General features: G+C 40.0%; 1 protein-coding gene across 1 annotated transcript; it reads right to left on the reverse strand.

Annotated features, from left to right (window-relative positions):
* Positions 1-324: 324 nt before the first annotated feature.
* Positions 325-15,487, reverse strand: cavin4a (caveolae associated protein 4a). The gene is made up of 2 exons (XM_042427841.1): positions 13,982-15,487; positions 325-3,461 (listed from the first exon to the last, which is right to left on the reverse strand). The coding sequence occupies exons 1-2, from the start codon at positions 14,387-14,389 to the stop codon at positions 2,856-2,858; spliced, it is 1,014 nt and encodes a 337-aa protein (XP_042283775.1). The 5' UTR covers positions 14,390-15,487; the 3' UTR covers positions 325-2,855.

The raw sequence follows: 15,487 nt of genomic DNA on the forward strand, positions 1-15,487 counted from the left end.
TGCAATTCAGTTGCATAAGAACTTAATTTATAGGACACAGAGTTGTTTGCAATTGGTGAATGCTACAAATCGGTGTGTCAAAATTCACCAAAACTGAACGTGAAAAATCTGCAAAACATCTGCTAAAATGGAAATATTTTACTCCAAAATCTCATAACCCTGGTTTGATCTTAACTGTCTGCATTAATATTACATTTACTTTTACATCCCGTGTTAAACGTGGCTATAATATTAGTAGGAGACATTTTTGATGGATGACAATTTAAGCAAAACGTTAACTGCAAGCTGCAATATGTCAAATGATGAAAAAAACACACCAAAAACTGCAGTTCAAGTGTTTTTTTTATCCAGCAGAGACAATATTTTGTCCTCATAAAATATAATGAAATGTTAAGTTGACATTCAGAGAACATTCATGAGAACTTTATTCATACAAAAACGATGACAACAACAACAAAAGGATAAATGTCTGGTGCTGTTTTTACATTACAGGCCAAAACAACAACACAGGTCTTCAATCAGCTGTTTTTCATTGTAAAGTGTCAAAACTGGATTGTGATGATTGTAAAAAACATAAAATTGAGTTGGTAATCAAAAATGTTCAAACCAAATACTCAGTCTACGGCATTAAATTCAACATCGGTACAGTGTAACTCACCAGCAGAAATACAGGAAGCTATGATATGAAACAGAGGTTTAAAGCTATACAGCAAGTGTAAGACACTGTATTAATGTGAAATGACAGCACTAAGCAAAGCTTCTACAGAAAATATTAAGAGTATCTGATGACTGAAGCTCCAAAAAACTTTGAATCCTATCATCCTGATGAAAGCTTTCACATCACTAATCACTCCAGGAGAATAAACTTGCAGAACTTCAAAAGAAACTATAAATATCAAGCAGCGAAATTGAAAAAAAAAAACACATTTATACACCAAAAAGCTTTGAAGCCACCAACACCACATCTCAGACTGCCTTAAATCCACTACATTCACTATGAGAAGAGTAATTACAGCCATCTAATGTCTATAACATGACAATCAAGATAAGCTTAAGTTATAAGGGACTGCGTTACTATAAGGTTCATGCAAAGTTTTTATTAGTTTTATCTCTTTAGTTATGTGCTGCTCACTTAAACTTAAAGCTGCATTGGGCAAAGATTTTATCAGTGTTTGTTTGCTTGGCTGAGCTTTAGTCAAACTTTATTTCAAATTCTAGTGGAGATCCCAAAATTTCCAAAGATACCGACTGTTTCAGGCTGAATATTGGGGGGAAATGGGCCCAAAATAAAGCACAAGACATCTAGAAGTAAACGCACTCAGAGGCTAATGTCAGTCAGTTCACTGGATTTATAACTCCTCTTTATTTGTTTTTTCCTGCTTGAGGTCCCATTTCACTTGCTCTCTTACATCTTTCAAGCAGCTGACTAAAGGGCATGTCGGAAGGGAATTTCAATATGCTGTTATCCTGTAATTACCACTTGTGGCAACAGTGGACGCTGTTCAGCAAAAATTATAAAAATTATATTCTCGCTTTAAAGTAGCCTAGTTCCAGACCTCTAAATTTCTACCCACATCTCCAATTTGTTCAGTGATTCAAAGGTCAGCCGGTTATTTCAGCCGGCTGTAGAAACACCCAAACAATCAGAGTTTTGTAGATGAGATAAAGAATCTTCCTACACAGTTAGCTAGTAAGGTACCTGGCTATAATCCTGAGAAATAGTGACACAAAAATGACATATGTGTTCAGAAATAAGTCTGAAATCTGCATATTTGTTCAACAAAAATGTTAAGTTAACTGCTGCTAGCAGCCGCTTTGTGTCCGTCACTTGCTACTGATTGGTTGGAGCAAAACACTCCCAACAAAGCATTGGCTAACATGGACACAACTGCAAGCTGAATGAATGAAGTGAAACCAAATGGAAAACATAAAGTTAACTAAAGTAATCTGATACTAATTTAGTAAATGCAAACCACATTTTATCCCTCTGTGACCAACTCTCTGCCTATCGTACAGCCAAAGTTCATCTCCAGATAACTATTCATTCAGTTTTATCCTGCTCGATATTAAGCATTCAGCATGAATTATAACAGTTTAGCCTCTGTGGATTTCTGAGTAATGAAGTCCCAAAGCTTATTTCTCTTTGCCTGGTGCAGCTTTAATGTTTATCTATGCAATTAACTGATGCTACTTTTAAGCACCACAAAAATTCTTTGCTTCCTACTAGATTTGTTTCTCGTACAGAAACCAGTCTGACGTTGAATCCATGTTTTTTGTTTTTTTTTTCTCACTAGGCTTCTCAGAGACCAGCTGAGGCCTGCTCGGACTAACTTCACCTTCCTTGTTTTGGCAGTATGTACAACATTATATGTACATCCAGATACACTAACTTCACATCAACATTCATCATCCTTCTCAAAGACTTTTCAACCGTTTCATCCATCTGTCTTTTCCATCCAGCCATCTTGTGCAAATAAACCCAAACGCAACACAACCGATCCCATCACATCAGTGACTTTAGGAACTATTTACCTTCAATCCTAAACTTTAATTCTTCTTAGTGCATATAAATAAAGATTCTCACATTCATGTCTGAGTTTGTATCAGATTAAGTGGTTTTAAATTATATAGTTGTTCAAAATAAGTGAAACATTAGATTTGATAGAATAACTAGACTTGAATCCACTCCCTGAAATAGATTTGTGGTATCAGTACCAACACCCAACTCAAGAACATAAAAACGTCCTTCGTCGATGTTGACCAATCAAAGACCTTCTCTGTAACTTCTGGGCATTATGAGCTTTCTCTAATTTCCAGCCTCCTCTTCATATCAGCGCTGCAACATTGCAGCTGATCTACTTCCTGTAATCCTCCTCTCCTCCGGCTATCCGGGTAGCGCCGGCCTCCTCCACAGGTCCCTCCCTCTTGGTTTCTGTGACGACCTCGGTGTAGGTGACGGCTGGGCTGGCCTCTGAAGCGTCCCCCTTCTGGGCCTGCGTGTGGTGCTCAGACTCGGCGTCGGCAACCTCCTGGCCCTCAGCGACGGCCCTCTCCTTCTTCAGCTTGATGCGGAAGGTCTCTTTGTTTGGGGCTTTCTTGGCAATATTCTCCTTCAGCCGTTCGCCGGAGTGCTTCAGGCGCTCGCCGGCTTGGTGCATCTTCTCCCTCCTTTCAGGCGACATGACTCTCTCACCGAAGTTGTGGAACCTGGTGCCCAAGTTGCCTTTGGTTTTGCTCATGTTCTCCTTGGAGAAGGCAGCCTTCAGGGTCTCCCCACTTTTCGCCATTGACTTCTTGATGCGGGCGGCTCGTGAGGGGTCGGACTCCTCCACGCTCAGGTACTCCTCATCGGAGGAGAGGTCAGCAGGGAGATCGTAGGCGTCGGGCTCAATCTCCAGCCCCTCCAGGCCTGTTCCTTTAGGAGACTTAGTGACAGCCACTGATGGGATCTCTGCCTCGCCCTACAGAGAAGAAGAAAGACAGGACAGAGCTTTCAGTGTCTGTATTTCTATATAAACACATCAAATCGGGAAAATGCAGCATCTAAATGGATCCAGAGAGAGAAAAACGACAAAAAGAAACAACTTGCTTGAGAGTAGGGTCATACAATTTACCAAATACTGTTTATGCCCAGGTATGCATTGCATTAACATCTCTGGTTGTATTAAGCCAGGCAGAAACTGTACAGATTTTAACCAAGTTGGTTGCTTCCAACTGCAGTCATTGTGGTTTGACGTGCAGTTTAAGGTCACAATACTTGATTAATTACCTGAATGATCAACAACGATTGGTTGAATTTCTTGAATGTCAGAAATTTTGGTTGGCTGTCTGCAGTTTAAGCAGTTTCACAGTCTCACAATTCAGCATAAGAATGATGAATAAGAAGCACAGAAGTAAACAATTACAAACATGGCGCAGATGAAAGAGCGCATTGTGTGAACAGGGTCTGTGGAGAACAGGCTAATCCAGCGTTCGGGGAAGTTTCCACAAAGGAAAATGGCTAAAAGTACAGCTGCCTTTGTGTTTGTTGACAACAAGGCCATGTGACTATCTTGTTTGTATAGAACTTTATTGGAATGGTCAATGGACAAACCAGTTCGGTCCCCTTATCAGATACAGCAATGTGTGCCACAAGGCATGTAGTCTGCTGGAAATCAGAATGAAGAAGAAGAAGAACCTGTTCCGTGTAAACGTTCAGTGTGAGCATCACGACTGGGAAACGTTCTAATCTTTTCTAAAAGCTCAGATGTATCCGGCTTGGCTGAAAATCTAGCCAATAAGGACGCCTCATGTCAGCCAAAGCCTATTGTTCATGGTGACAAACACATATTTAATGGATATAATGTAATTTTGTCAGTGAAGGTATTTCTAACTCTGTAATCATACAACTGTCTTGACTGTCTTGTCTGATGACATGAATGCAGCAGGCTAGACACATCCTGGACCTACATCTCATGGGACTCTGGGGAAGGCAGCAAATATTTCCACAAATGTTTAAGTTTTTTAAAATTGTGATTCTACAAATTTTTTTAATCTCAGCATCTGCTTTGCTCTTTGAAGTTTTGAGCCAACTGGTGGTAGGACTTGTCGATATATTAAATTGGACTGTAGTATAAGCACGGAGATGAAATGGATATCCATTGTCTCATCTGACTCTCTGTCCATTAAGGATAAAATGTTATGTTGCTTGTCGAGATGATGCAGGTCCTGATAGAAAACACGATACTCTGTCAGACCGGACCTGCAGCCTCTTGCCTCTGAACACACTGGGATCTTCATGAGATCAAGTTTTTCTATTTTTACATATGAGGAGAAACTGAGACTCATTCATACAGGAAGCTTCTGGCAGGAACAACACCTGTGACTCAAGACAGCTGGTAATAATAATGACACCATCTGTTTGTACCTCCACCACCATGTTTAGACTGAAATATCTCTACAACTATTGGATGGATTGCCATGAAATTTGGTTTACATTCTTATGGTTACCACAGGATGAAATCTACTGAATTTTCATCCAGTGCCACCAACAGGTCAAAGTTTTCACCTTTCCACATTTACTGGAAGGATTGATATAAAATTTGGACATTTATGGTTCCCAGATGATGTATCCCAATAACATACTTTATGACCAAATACCTGCAAAACTACTCACATTCCCTTCAACCGCAGCTGTATTTTGTATTTTCCGCTAATAAGCAAATTTTAGCATGTTAGCATTGTTACTAAGTGCTAAGGCAACCTTGAAGCAAATTTTAGAGGCAGCGTGACTGCATACAAGGTCAATGGAAAGACATGATTAGTAGTAAATTTGCTGCACAAGTTGGAAATGTTTCAACTTGAAATCTGTATGTATCTCTAAGCTTTGGTTGGTAGCTCACTTACAGCTAACGTACAGTTGGTATTTTGGCTGTTTGGATCAAATAAACACAGTCAAATTTGTGCAAAAGATGCAAAAATTCACATTCACTTTCCAACCACACCTTTGTGTTAGCATTTAGCTCAAAGCACCTCTTTGTGACAGTCCAAGAACACAGAGTCTCACTTTTCTAAAAATACACCAAAACCCATAAAAACGGATTACACTCTGATGTGCCTCTTGATGGCCGACAGAAACAGCCCAGCTCCACCTGCTGCGCCCTACAGGTGACTTTGGATGTGAAAACCAATTAATCCTAATTAAGCTCGGCCACCTACAACGATCACACTCATTAATCAGGGAGGAGTGATCAGAGCGCATCCAGTCTCTGTGAATGACACAATAATTACAGCGGCAGGCAATGTGGGTCAAGGCGTGTATTAATAACCTCGGGTGGCGGAGAGAGAGAGAGAGAGACTCTGCTGCTGAGCACAGTTTAATTTTACAAACAGTCATTATATCAAGCCACACACACAGTGAGATGCAGACCACCTTGAGCTTCAATGCAAAATTAAAACAGGTCGCACAACTCTTCTCCACTGCACCACTCTGCTTTATTCACTAAACTTTTATCTCACCTTCATCAGGGTGGTGCCTGTTACTAATTTTATATACGGGAGAACGAAGCTATGCAAGATGCCGCCCCTTCCAGCTCTGTAGATTGAACATAATCTGGATCTTAATTATAATATCCTGAAAAGTAGGAATGTTCTCCAAGGAGCCTGATGTAATCTGCGGCTGTATTCACAAAACATCGTCGGAGTCTGTCCTAACTTTAGGACTGCTCAGTTTTTGGTCTGCAGGTAATTCAAAAAATATTTTAAAGTAGCTCCTCAGTCTGAGAGAAGTTGGAAGAGGTCCAGACCTGCAGTCAATCAGTCAGCTGAGTCAGTGTTTTGGAAAATAACAAACTTTTAAAAGCATATTATTTAGATGGCAGTCGAGTTAAAGAGCTCACCAACAAATCGAGCAAATCAGATGATGGCTCGTACAACTCTCCACCACTGGAACACTGGAAAAATGACATTTCTTTAAGTCTACATTAAATAAAAACCAACTGCATTAACTTAATAAATAAAGCTGCCACCGCTGGATTACCCGGTGAGATCTGGTGAAGTCTCTCACTGAGGACCCTTGTCATGCATATCATCTTTATGACGTGTGATCAAAGTTTGATTTAAGATGCTGAAGTGTTGCAAAGCTGCATGTTCTCCATTACAGTATAGTGTAACTCAGCGTTACCAAAACACCTCTCCTCTCACTGAATATCTCTGTCTGTCTGAACACCGTCTCCTGGCAGGTCAGGACTCCTCTGGGAACACTTAAATATCGGCTGAGATAGGAGTGACTTCCTACGTTCTCCTAGGACCAAAAATGTGTCACTCTGAGAAGTTTTGGCCAGTTGGGAGTGATTTCCTGCTGTGAGAAGCTTGATAAGACTAAAACAGACTGTTTTCTCAGACTGTTGTTCTAAGAAACATGATGTAACCTTGACCTTAATAACAACACTGAAATGTTCTCAGGAGTCAGAACATTTTGACAGATAACGTTACTATTACATTACTTACTATTATAAAATGTTAAATACTAGAACAGTGAATCCCAACCAGGGGTACTCTGGTACTTCTGCAGTTGCCAGGGGATACGAGTTAAGACTGTGCAGTAGCTCATTGAATTAGAAAAAGAAATTACTAGTTAGGGAGCAAACAGAGGCAGTTAACTGAATGTAATGTATAAATTGTTGAAATAGATGTGAATGTGATGAGTAAATGTTTTAAATGAAACCTTCAAGTAGTGTGAAAATGGTTTATAGAGCTGTATTAATGGATAAAAGTATAAATGGTTGACGTGTCCACCTTTTGTGGGAGTCGTATGAATGGATGTGAGTTCAGCTGACAGGGGCTGACTGTGAAGCAGTATAGTAGTAGACAGCAAAACATTGTACCAACATGTAACGTCACTAAAACTGTCAATGAACTTTGTAAATCAAATGTTCTCCTGTAACAGCAGCTTGGTGACCTCTTGTTTTAATCTGTTTGCCTGTGAGCAGTTTAACTCAGCTTTTCTCATTGCCACAAAGCAGAAATATCACAAAATAAAAACCCATTAACTCCTCTAAAAATTACACATTGTCCTCTAATGTTGGGAACAACAGCAGAGGTGGACCGGCCCTGAGTGTAAACCAGCAGCCATTTATCTTTTTCTTATTACTGCCCACTGTCCCAGCCTTCATTATTCAGCCACTGGCGACGACTGTCTCTAACAAACCGCTTGTTGCTTCCTGGCTAAATGACCAGAGCTGAAGCTCTATATTAGGAGATGAAGGGAGCCCTCAGAATAACCGACAGCACATCAGTCATGAGGAAACCCAACACTGCGACTGTCTCCTCTGCAGGCAGGGCGGGGGAGAGAAAACCAGACTGAGCTAAACCTGGACTCAATGCACTGCTGAGACACAGAGTGGGCTGAAATATCTGCTTTAGCTCAAAACATACAGTATTGTTTTCTTTGGAACGAGATGATACATCTAAATATCTTGTAAATGAGGGGTCCCCAACATTTTTTTTTGTCTTGCAGGGGCCTGTTTTAAAAAAATGTACAACATGAAAGCTTGCAGACTGAAACTTTCCTCAAAGAAAATTACATTAAAGGTCGTAAAGTCAGTCGCCCAAAAACGACATATAGTCACGTTTGAGTGACAGATCATCTAGCAGTCGTAGTAATTTTGATCCGGAGCAGTGGTGCAGTTCAGATGACGTATATATATGTGGACAGATTTCCTCATTCAGAGGCGGAAGGATGGATGGAGGCATTAACCCGACAGTGGACTTTGCCACAGGAAACCATTACTACGATTGTTCCACTAACTTTAAAAGATAAGGCTGGTGATTTTCTATAATTTTCTTCTTATCAAACAAATCTCATGTTTGGATCCAAACCAACGATGAACTGATCTTCTTAAAAGTATTGTGTGTGTATCCGAAGCCTGATATATCTTATTCCTCTGTGAAGTAGACCTCCGTTGTTGTCCAAAAACTATTAAAAACATATCAATGAGTCACATCGCTGCACTGGGTGACATGTTCCTAGTCCATGAAGACTAGAAGGCTACCCTAGCTTGTTCAGAAACGGCCATAAAGTATTAAAGGCTTTTTAAATTTACCCTCAAATCTTTCTAATAACTCTAAACTAGTAGGATCCCCAAACTGAAGAGCACCAGAGCACCTTTCTACATTATGTTATTTAAAATTCTGGGCCAGATTTGGGGTTAATACAAGCTATTTAGCCCCAGTTGACCCAGTGACTTGATGAAGCAAACATATATTCATCTATATGCACCATGGAAGCTTTAATACTCTTTACTGTAATCAAAAGGTCCCTCAAACTAAAAAAAGATTTTAATTGAGGGCCCCTCTACAGGAAGGGATCTTTAGATTCTGGGTTCTGTGGTACCCAGTCGTACATACCAAACAGATTTTTTTTTATTTTCAAACTACCGCACTGGCTGATTGGCTGGCATGTCAGACCCTGATGCTGGTTGACAGCAGTTTACAGCGTGTCCCTGCTGGCAGCGACGGAGAATGTGGAGATCCCAGAATAGGTCTCTCTGTCACGGATCCACGGCAGCTGCTCGCACAGCACATAACACTCCGGTTACTATTCTGAAGTCTGGACGTTAACGAGGAAAGCATCTCCATTTAATAGCGACTGCTGAATGTATATCTGTACGTATAGACTAGTGTTTATCTCCAGGACAGTCCTTCATCTTTATCATCAACAAGGTTTCTATTTTATAACAGAGTTAAACTGGCCTGGATGCTTTATTCAGAGGGATTTCCATATGGACAAGAAGTAAAATTTAGTCAGAAAACTGATTGAAATGGCATTTAAATTTATAAATGTAAAGATTTTCAATAAAAGCACAAACTAACAGGTCTTGGTGTTGTCCGTAGGAAACCTGAAGATGAAGATAAAGATGAATAAAGATTATGTCCAGTATAACGTTCTTCCAATCATATGAAGCTGAAATGTATATTTGCCCATTACTTTATATTCATTTGTGATATTAAGTTATTTTAATGGATTACCTGCACCTTGAATCAGAAGATTTAGTTAATAATTTTTTAAAAAGATCCTGTAAAACCTCTTTAATCTACACAGAAAAAAAAACCTTTATTCAGTTTAACATGTTAAAATGCTTTCAGGGGTAAATTAATAATAACTTATTTTAAAGCTTTGCTGATTTTAGTGAGTGTCACATGTATCAGGATGTGTAACAACTCAATAAATCACTGAAGTTATAGTTTTAAAATGTGTCTGCTTTACATTATTTATCAGATTATTTTATTGCTTTGACCTACTGGATTTAACTCTGATAAGTAACTAAGATACTTGGATATACTTTGGTTTTTGGCTTTAATAAGACAACTTTATATCATCTTTAACACTTCCATTAGTGAAGTCATATTCCCGAGTGATGGAAAGTGCAGATGTAGTGAGTTTAAAGCACAAATTATTAATTTGAGAGCATGAAATAGTGTATTAGGTCAAGGAAATGAATGAAACAAACCTTTTACCAAACACTGTTGCGCCTTCATTTACAGTGATCACTTTATGATACTTATATGAATGTGAACATGTAATACATCTATTGATAGATTAGAGGTCTCATCTTTTCAGTCACTGTGGTTATTTTCAAAGAGAGCACAGTTGCATAAAATTAATCAGGAACAAAGCACAGAAGATTAGACGACTGAAACCATAGAAACATGGAGTCTGCAGAGAGGTGGGTGTTTAAAGTGACAAACTGAGTTAAAACCTCTACGAAATAAGTATTCAAATCATAATTTAAAACAATGATTCATCAGAAATCTTCACCCCTGACACTAACCGGGCTCTGTGTGTTTCATTTGACACTGTTCTCATCTTGTCTGACCAAAGCCGCGGTCGCAGCGCCCGCAGCGACGCACAGAACGTCTTTGATCACCATTAAAACTACTCTCGGTTCACAGAATCATCTGTCATCCCACCAGCTGCTTCCAGAGAAAATCCCTCAGCTCTCCAATTCACTACTATTATAAAGTCTGTCCATCTCTTCGACAGCGACGGCCTCCTCAATCAGCAGCAGCCTCGGAGTATTCTCACTCTCTTTGCGCTCGTAAAAGGACGAGTCATCGGTGTCTATTTGCAGATAAGACACCTCGTTTGGTCTATTTTTGGACCCTTCGTGTTGAAAGATGACTCGACGTGAACGTTTGTTCATGCAAATGTTGCTGATTTCGATGCTCGTGGTTTCAATAAGCGCTCAGATTGTTGTGATTTCGTGGCCTCAGACAAACTCTATCTTACTTTATTTTCATACTTTCTCTGACTGGGAATGTTGGCAGTGGTGGTAGTAGTAATTATTAGAGTAAAAGTATTAATACGCCAATGTTAAAGTACTTTAACAGTTAAAATCCTGCATTCAAATTTTAAAACTGAAGAGTGAAAGAGAGGAATTATTAGCACAATATATTTAATTTACCTCAAGGTGGAGCTTTTAATTCTTATATATTGCTGGATAGTTAAATGAATAATAATGCATCATATTTTAATTGTTATATATTTGTGAGTAATATCTGAATCTGCAACATAACCAGTAACATTAATCTGTCAGATAAATGAAGTGGTACAATGTTTTCCTCTGAAGTAGAAGTATATAGTTTCACATTTTTTAAGCGCCTTGGGGGCCTTTTGTAAGTTATTTCGGGTTATGTTGAGTAATGATAGTAACATAATGCAATATTTTTTCATATCTGAACATCATAATAAATCTATAGCTGTTGGGGGCCCCAGGCAGTTGCCTACCTAGCCTGATGGTAAAGTCCGCCCCTGTGTGTTCTTGAAATTTAAAGTGTCTCGTCTGCCTGCAGAGTTCGATGAAGTGTTTCAAATCAGTAAAAAATCAGTAAAACTCTGAAGGTGAATCATCTTGTTTTCACGTTTTTCACCTGACCTGATTACGGTCGCTTGCTCTCAACGTTAATAAGGATGCTTTTCTCAAAATTGCCAGAGTTAACGGAGACGAGGGGCTCTTAAGGGCTTGGACCTGAAACTACCATTAATTTCCTCACATCCCTCCCGCTCACCCTCTCACTTAATGAATTGAGTCAGAGTTCATTTGAGTTAAGATCTCGCTGCTTGGCACAGAGTTTGTACCGACCGTCTGCAGGAATTAATCTACTCTATTTTTGATCATTAACTTAATTATGCTCCAGTTTCTCGTAAAACGGAAACGGAAACATGAACAAGACCTCCGGATCTGATAATCCAGAGAGAGGAGCTGCCCTGTCTTAGCATACAGTTCCTGTATTGACGAAATTCAGACATTCTTATAACCAATTTTCCCTGAAAACCAATTTCCTCATTCAGATTCTTAAGCTGCCATTATATACTTCATCAGAACTGCTCTTTGGATGATTGAGCTGCCCCACTTCACACAGTGATGGACAGAGTTACTGCAGTGTTCACCAAATTGAATTTAACTTTTCAGTACTACATAGAATTTAATACCTTTTTCAAGGTCAAAGAATGACGGAAAACCAGTAGAGACAATAAGGCCTACAATTATTAATAAGTACACAAATTTATTGATATGTTTATCACATTTTTGTCAGTACTTCCAGCTTTATTTTACAACTTCTGTCAATAGAAAACACTATGTCGGATGGATATTTGAAAGATTTATATTTAAAGACTTGACAACAGTATCATGATCTGTCACTATCTGCTCTCTGCAGCCACATCCTCTCATCTCCAGCCCTCCTCTGCATTGCCCTCAGTCTGTTTTCAGCCCCTGCTCACTTCTCACAGGCCATGTTCTTTCCTCCAAATCCCCCCCTAGACCCGCCATCTTCAAGCTGTCCACCAGATGCCCTCGGACTTTCCCTCCTTTTCCCCCGTCCACGCACCTGTCCCAACTCAGTAATTGTCTGCACCTGCTGCCCATTCCCTCATTAGCTCATCACTATTTCTACTGGTCCTTTTCCTTTGTTCTTTGCCAGGTCATTGAAGTTGTTTTATGGGACATTTGCTCTCTAGCTGTCCTGATCTTGGACTTTATCTGTTCCTGTGGTTTATCACCTGTTTATCTGCTTTGAACTGGTTTCTGTTTCTACCTGTAAGCCTGAGGTTTTTTGCTTTTGCATTAAATTACCTTCTCGTTTCATCTGCCTGTCTTGTGAGTCTGCATTTGAGTCCTCGTTCATGACACACAGGAAGGTTATATTATAACTAAGTTGGTCGTCTGAGAGATTAAAATACTGTATATCCATTAAATTTGTGTTTAATGGCTTTGACTGATGTGTACATATTTGTCTGGTTTTCAGGCACTTCTGTATTATTACGCACAAAGTGGGATATATCAGAGCTTTCAGAAAAATCCCAGTTTCTCAGTTGTAATTATAACTTGGAGGTTAACGAGAACGCTCGTCTGAAGCTCGTAATCATGGAACTCCGATATGATGTGAATGCAGCATTACTGAGAATTTCCAATCAAAGTTAAGACGATTCTGGTTGTTTTCTGTTTTGGTCTCACTTCTCACTGGTTTGAAATGGGTGGGGCTCAGCTGGACGAAGATGATGTCACATATTTCCATTCACCAATTAGGAGTTATCATTGGAATCAAAATATGATGACAGTAGTAGAGTCTTTGCTGATGTCGTCTGCACTGTCAGTGAAATCTGATCAAACCACACCCACACAGTCCTGATAGTCTACAGATGAGTTTTTGATTGTTAAACTCTTAAATAATAGTCATCAATAATGATTGTTCTTTAAACTTTGATTTTCCAATTTGTCATGTATATTTAATATCCAGAAAAACATAGAATTTGACACCAGCTTTAAGCATTGTTATTGATATTCTAACATAACTATTTCACATCAATTAGTTTGCATTGATGTCCTTTAAAACAAAGGTTTATCTATAGTACAATCTTATTATTGTTTTATTGAAGTACTTTTTAGGGGCCTGAAGATGTGAAAGTATCCAGTAATTTATAAGCCAAAAACAAAAACTGAACAAAATCAGAAAAATTAAACAGAATTTTGTGAGCAGAAACATATTTTTCTGTTTTCCCATCCAGTTAATCACCTCAAGACCTCTCAGGTATCTGGTTGACACCCAGGTTGGAAATCACTGGATTAATCTGCCGAATATATATTTTTAGATTAATCAATTAATCATTTTAAATGACAAGATAAAAAATGAAGGAATGGTTATGAACAAACCCCAAATACCCATTTACAAAGAGAAAACACAGACAAACATTTGAAAAGCTGAAACCAGGAAATATTTGACATTCACGCTTGATGTATGACGTTAATAATTAATTGAAACTGTTTTGCCATTAAACAAACTGCATAAAGATTTTTAAAAGAAATGAAAACTTGGTCCCTCCAGTCGTGATTATTTGGTGTTTTCACTTCTACTGTTTAAGGGTTGACAAAACCTTTAAAACAACCTTTTATCTTGGATGTTTTCTACTTCGTCCAACAGATTCATCCAAACCTCTGCTTACCTGATAGATGACGACGCGGAACTTGTTGCGGGTGAGCAGCTCATCCTGCGTAGATTCTACCTTCTTGACACGAACGTTTTGCTTCTCGACACGTGTCCGGACCTCCTTGACGTTGGCGCTGACCTTGCGGGTCTTCTGCAGGAGCTTCTCCACCGTGCCGCTGGTGTCGTTGTGGTCCTTGGCAAGCTTCAGGACGTCGCCTTGGATGGTCTTGATGTTGGTCTCCAGTTCCAGTTGACGCTCCTCCATACGCTGCTGGCAGGACTGGACGTTGTCGATGATGCCGGCCACGCGCTCCAGCAGCGACAGGATGGTCAGGGCGCTGATGGGGTTCCCGGCCTCATCCTCCACCCCGATGATCTCCAGCTTCTCATGGACTCCCGCTGTGCGATACTTGTGCTGATCCATTGCAGTGTTTCGATGATGGAGGGGGCCTTAAATCTGATGATCTTGCTTCAAATTTGTGTGACACTTGATTGAAAGTCACAGATTTGTGGTTTAGTTTGGGGAAAAAGGACGACGACCGTTGGGGTTACCAGCTTGGAGACCGGAGAGTGGCAACACCCAACCACTGTGACCCAAACTCAGGTCTGGGGACAGAAGAGAGGGGAAACTCCACCCACCCCTTTTTAAAAATGCAACCTGAATTCAGCCCTCATCGAGATGTGGGCCAGGCGGTAATGCTCACAACCCCCCCCGGCTAAAAATAAAAACTCTTTGTAAGGCGACACTGGGACATTTTGGGAAGACGCAAAGCAGGGGATGATGGAAATCCCCGCCCCTGCCATGCTTTGTTAGACCCATGCAACACTGATTCTTAATTTTCCGTTATTTGCACATACGTTCATGCTAACAGCTGCGAAACATGTACATCAACAACAGCTTAGGAGTCATTCTGCAGCTCTGCAGCGACAGATGCAAAAGAAGCCACAGTTGTCTGGTCTGATTACACAGAGCTGGAATGTTTTGGGGGATTAAACATTGCAGCGCTGCCCTTTTTACTTTCCCCTGGGCAGCAGAGTCCAAATATCGACTGGAACTGAGATCTGAGGCTCTTTATAGAGACAACTGATAATTCGAGAGCACAACGAGTGTCAGAGTGACACTGTTTCAGCAGCACTCACTCCTCTGAGCAGCCACTGCATGAAAAGGATTTATTTATTTTGAGAATCACTTATGTGCAGTACATGTATGAAAGGATATGTGTATTTTGTTGGTCTTGAGCTCACAGTTTGACTGCATCATACCAAAGTCATGAACTTGCTTCGTCATCTGTCATGACAACGGGCTGAAAAGTGTGTTGTCCATAAATACACAGATGGATGTGTTAAAAATAACACAGGCCTACACTTGAGGCAGCTCCCCTACATTCTGCTATGGTAAGCTTTCGTGACTGCCTTCCACGAAGTATGGGGGGTCTCACATGGGGTAACAGCCTCCAGGTGCAGCCAGTAGTGGAAGAAGTACTCAGATCCTTTACTTAAGTAAAAGTACCACAATGTAAAA

This window comes from Thunnus maccoyii, chromosome 12 (assembly GCF_910596095.1).
Source record: "Thunnus maccoyii chromosome 12, fThuMac1.1, whole genome shotgun sequence".
In the NCBI taxonomy this organism is placed as follows: domain Eukaryota; kingdom Metazoa; phylum Chordata; class Actinopteri; order Scombriformes; family Scombridae; genus Thunnus; species Thunnus maccoyii.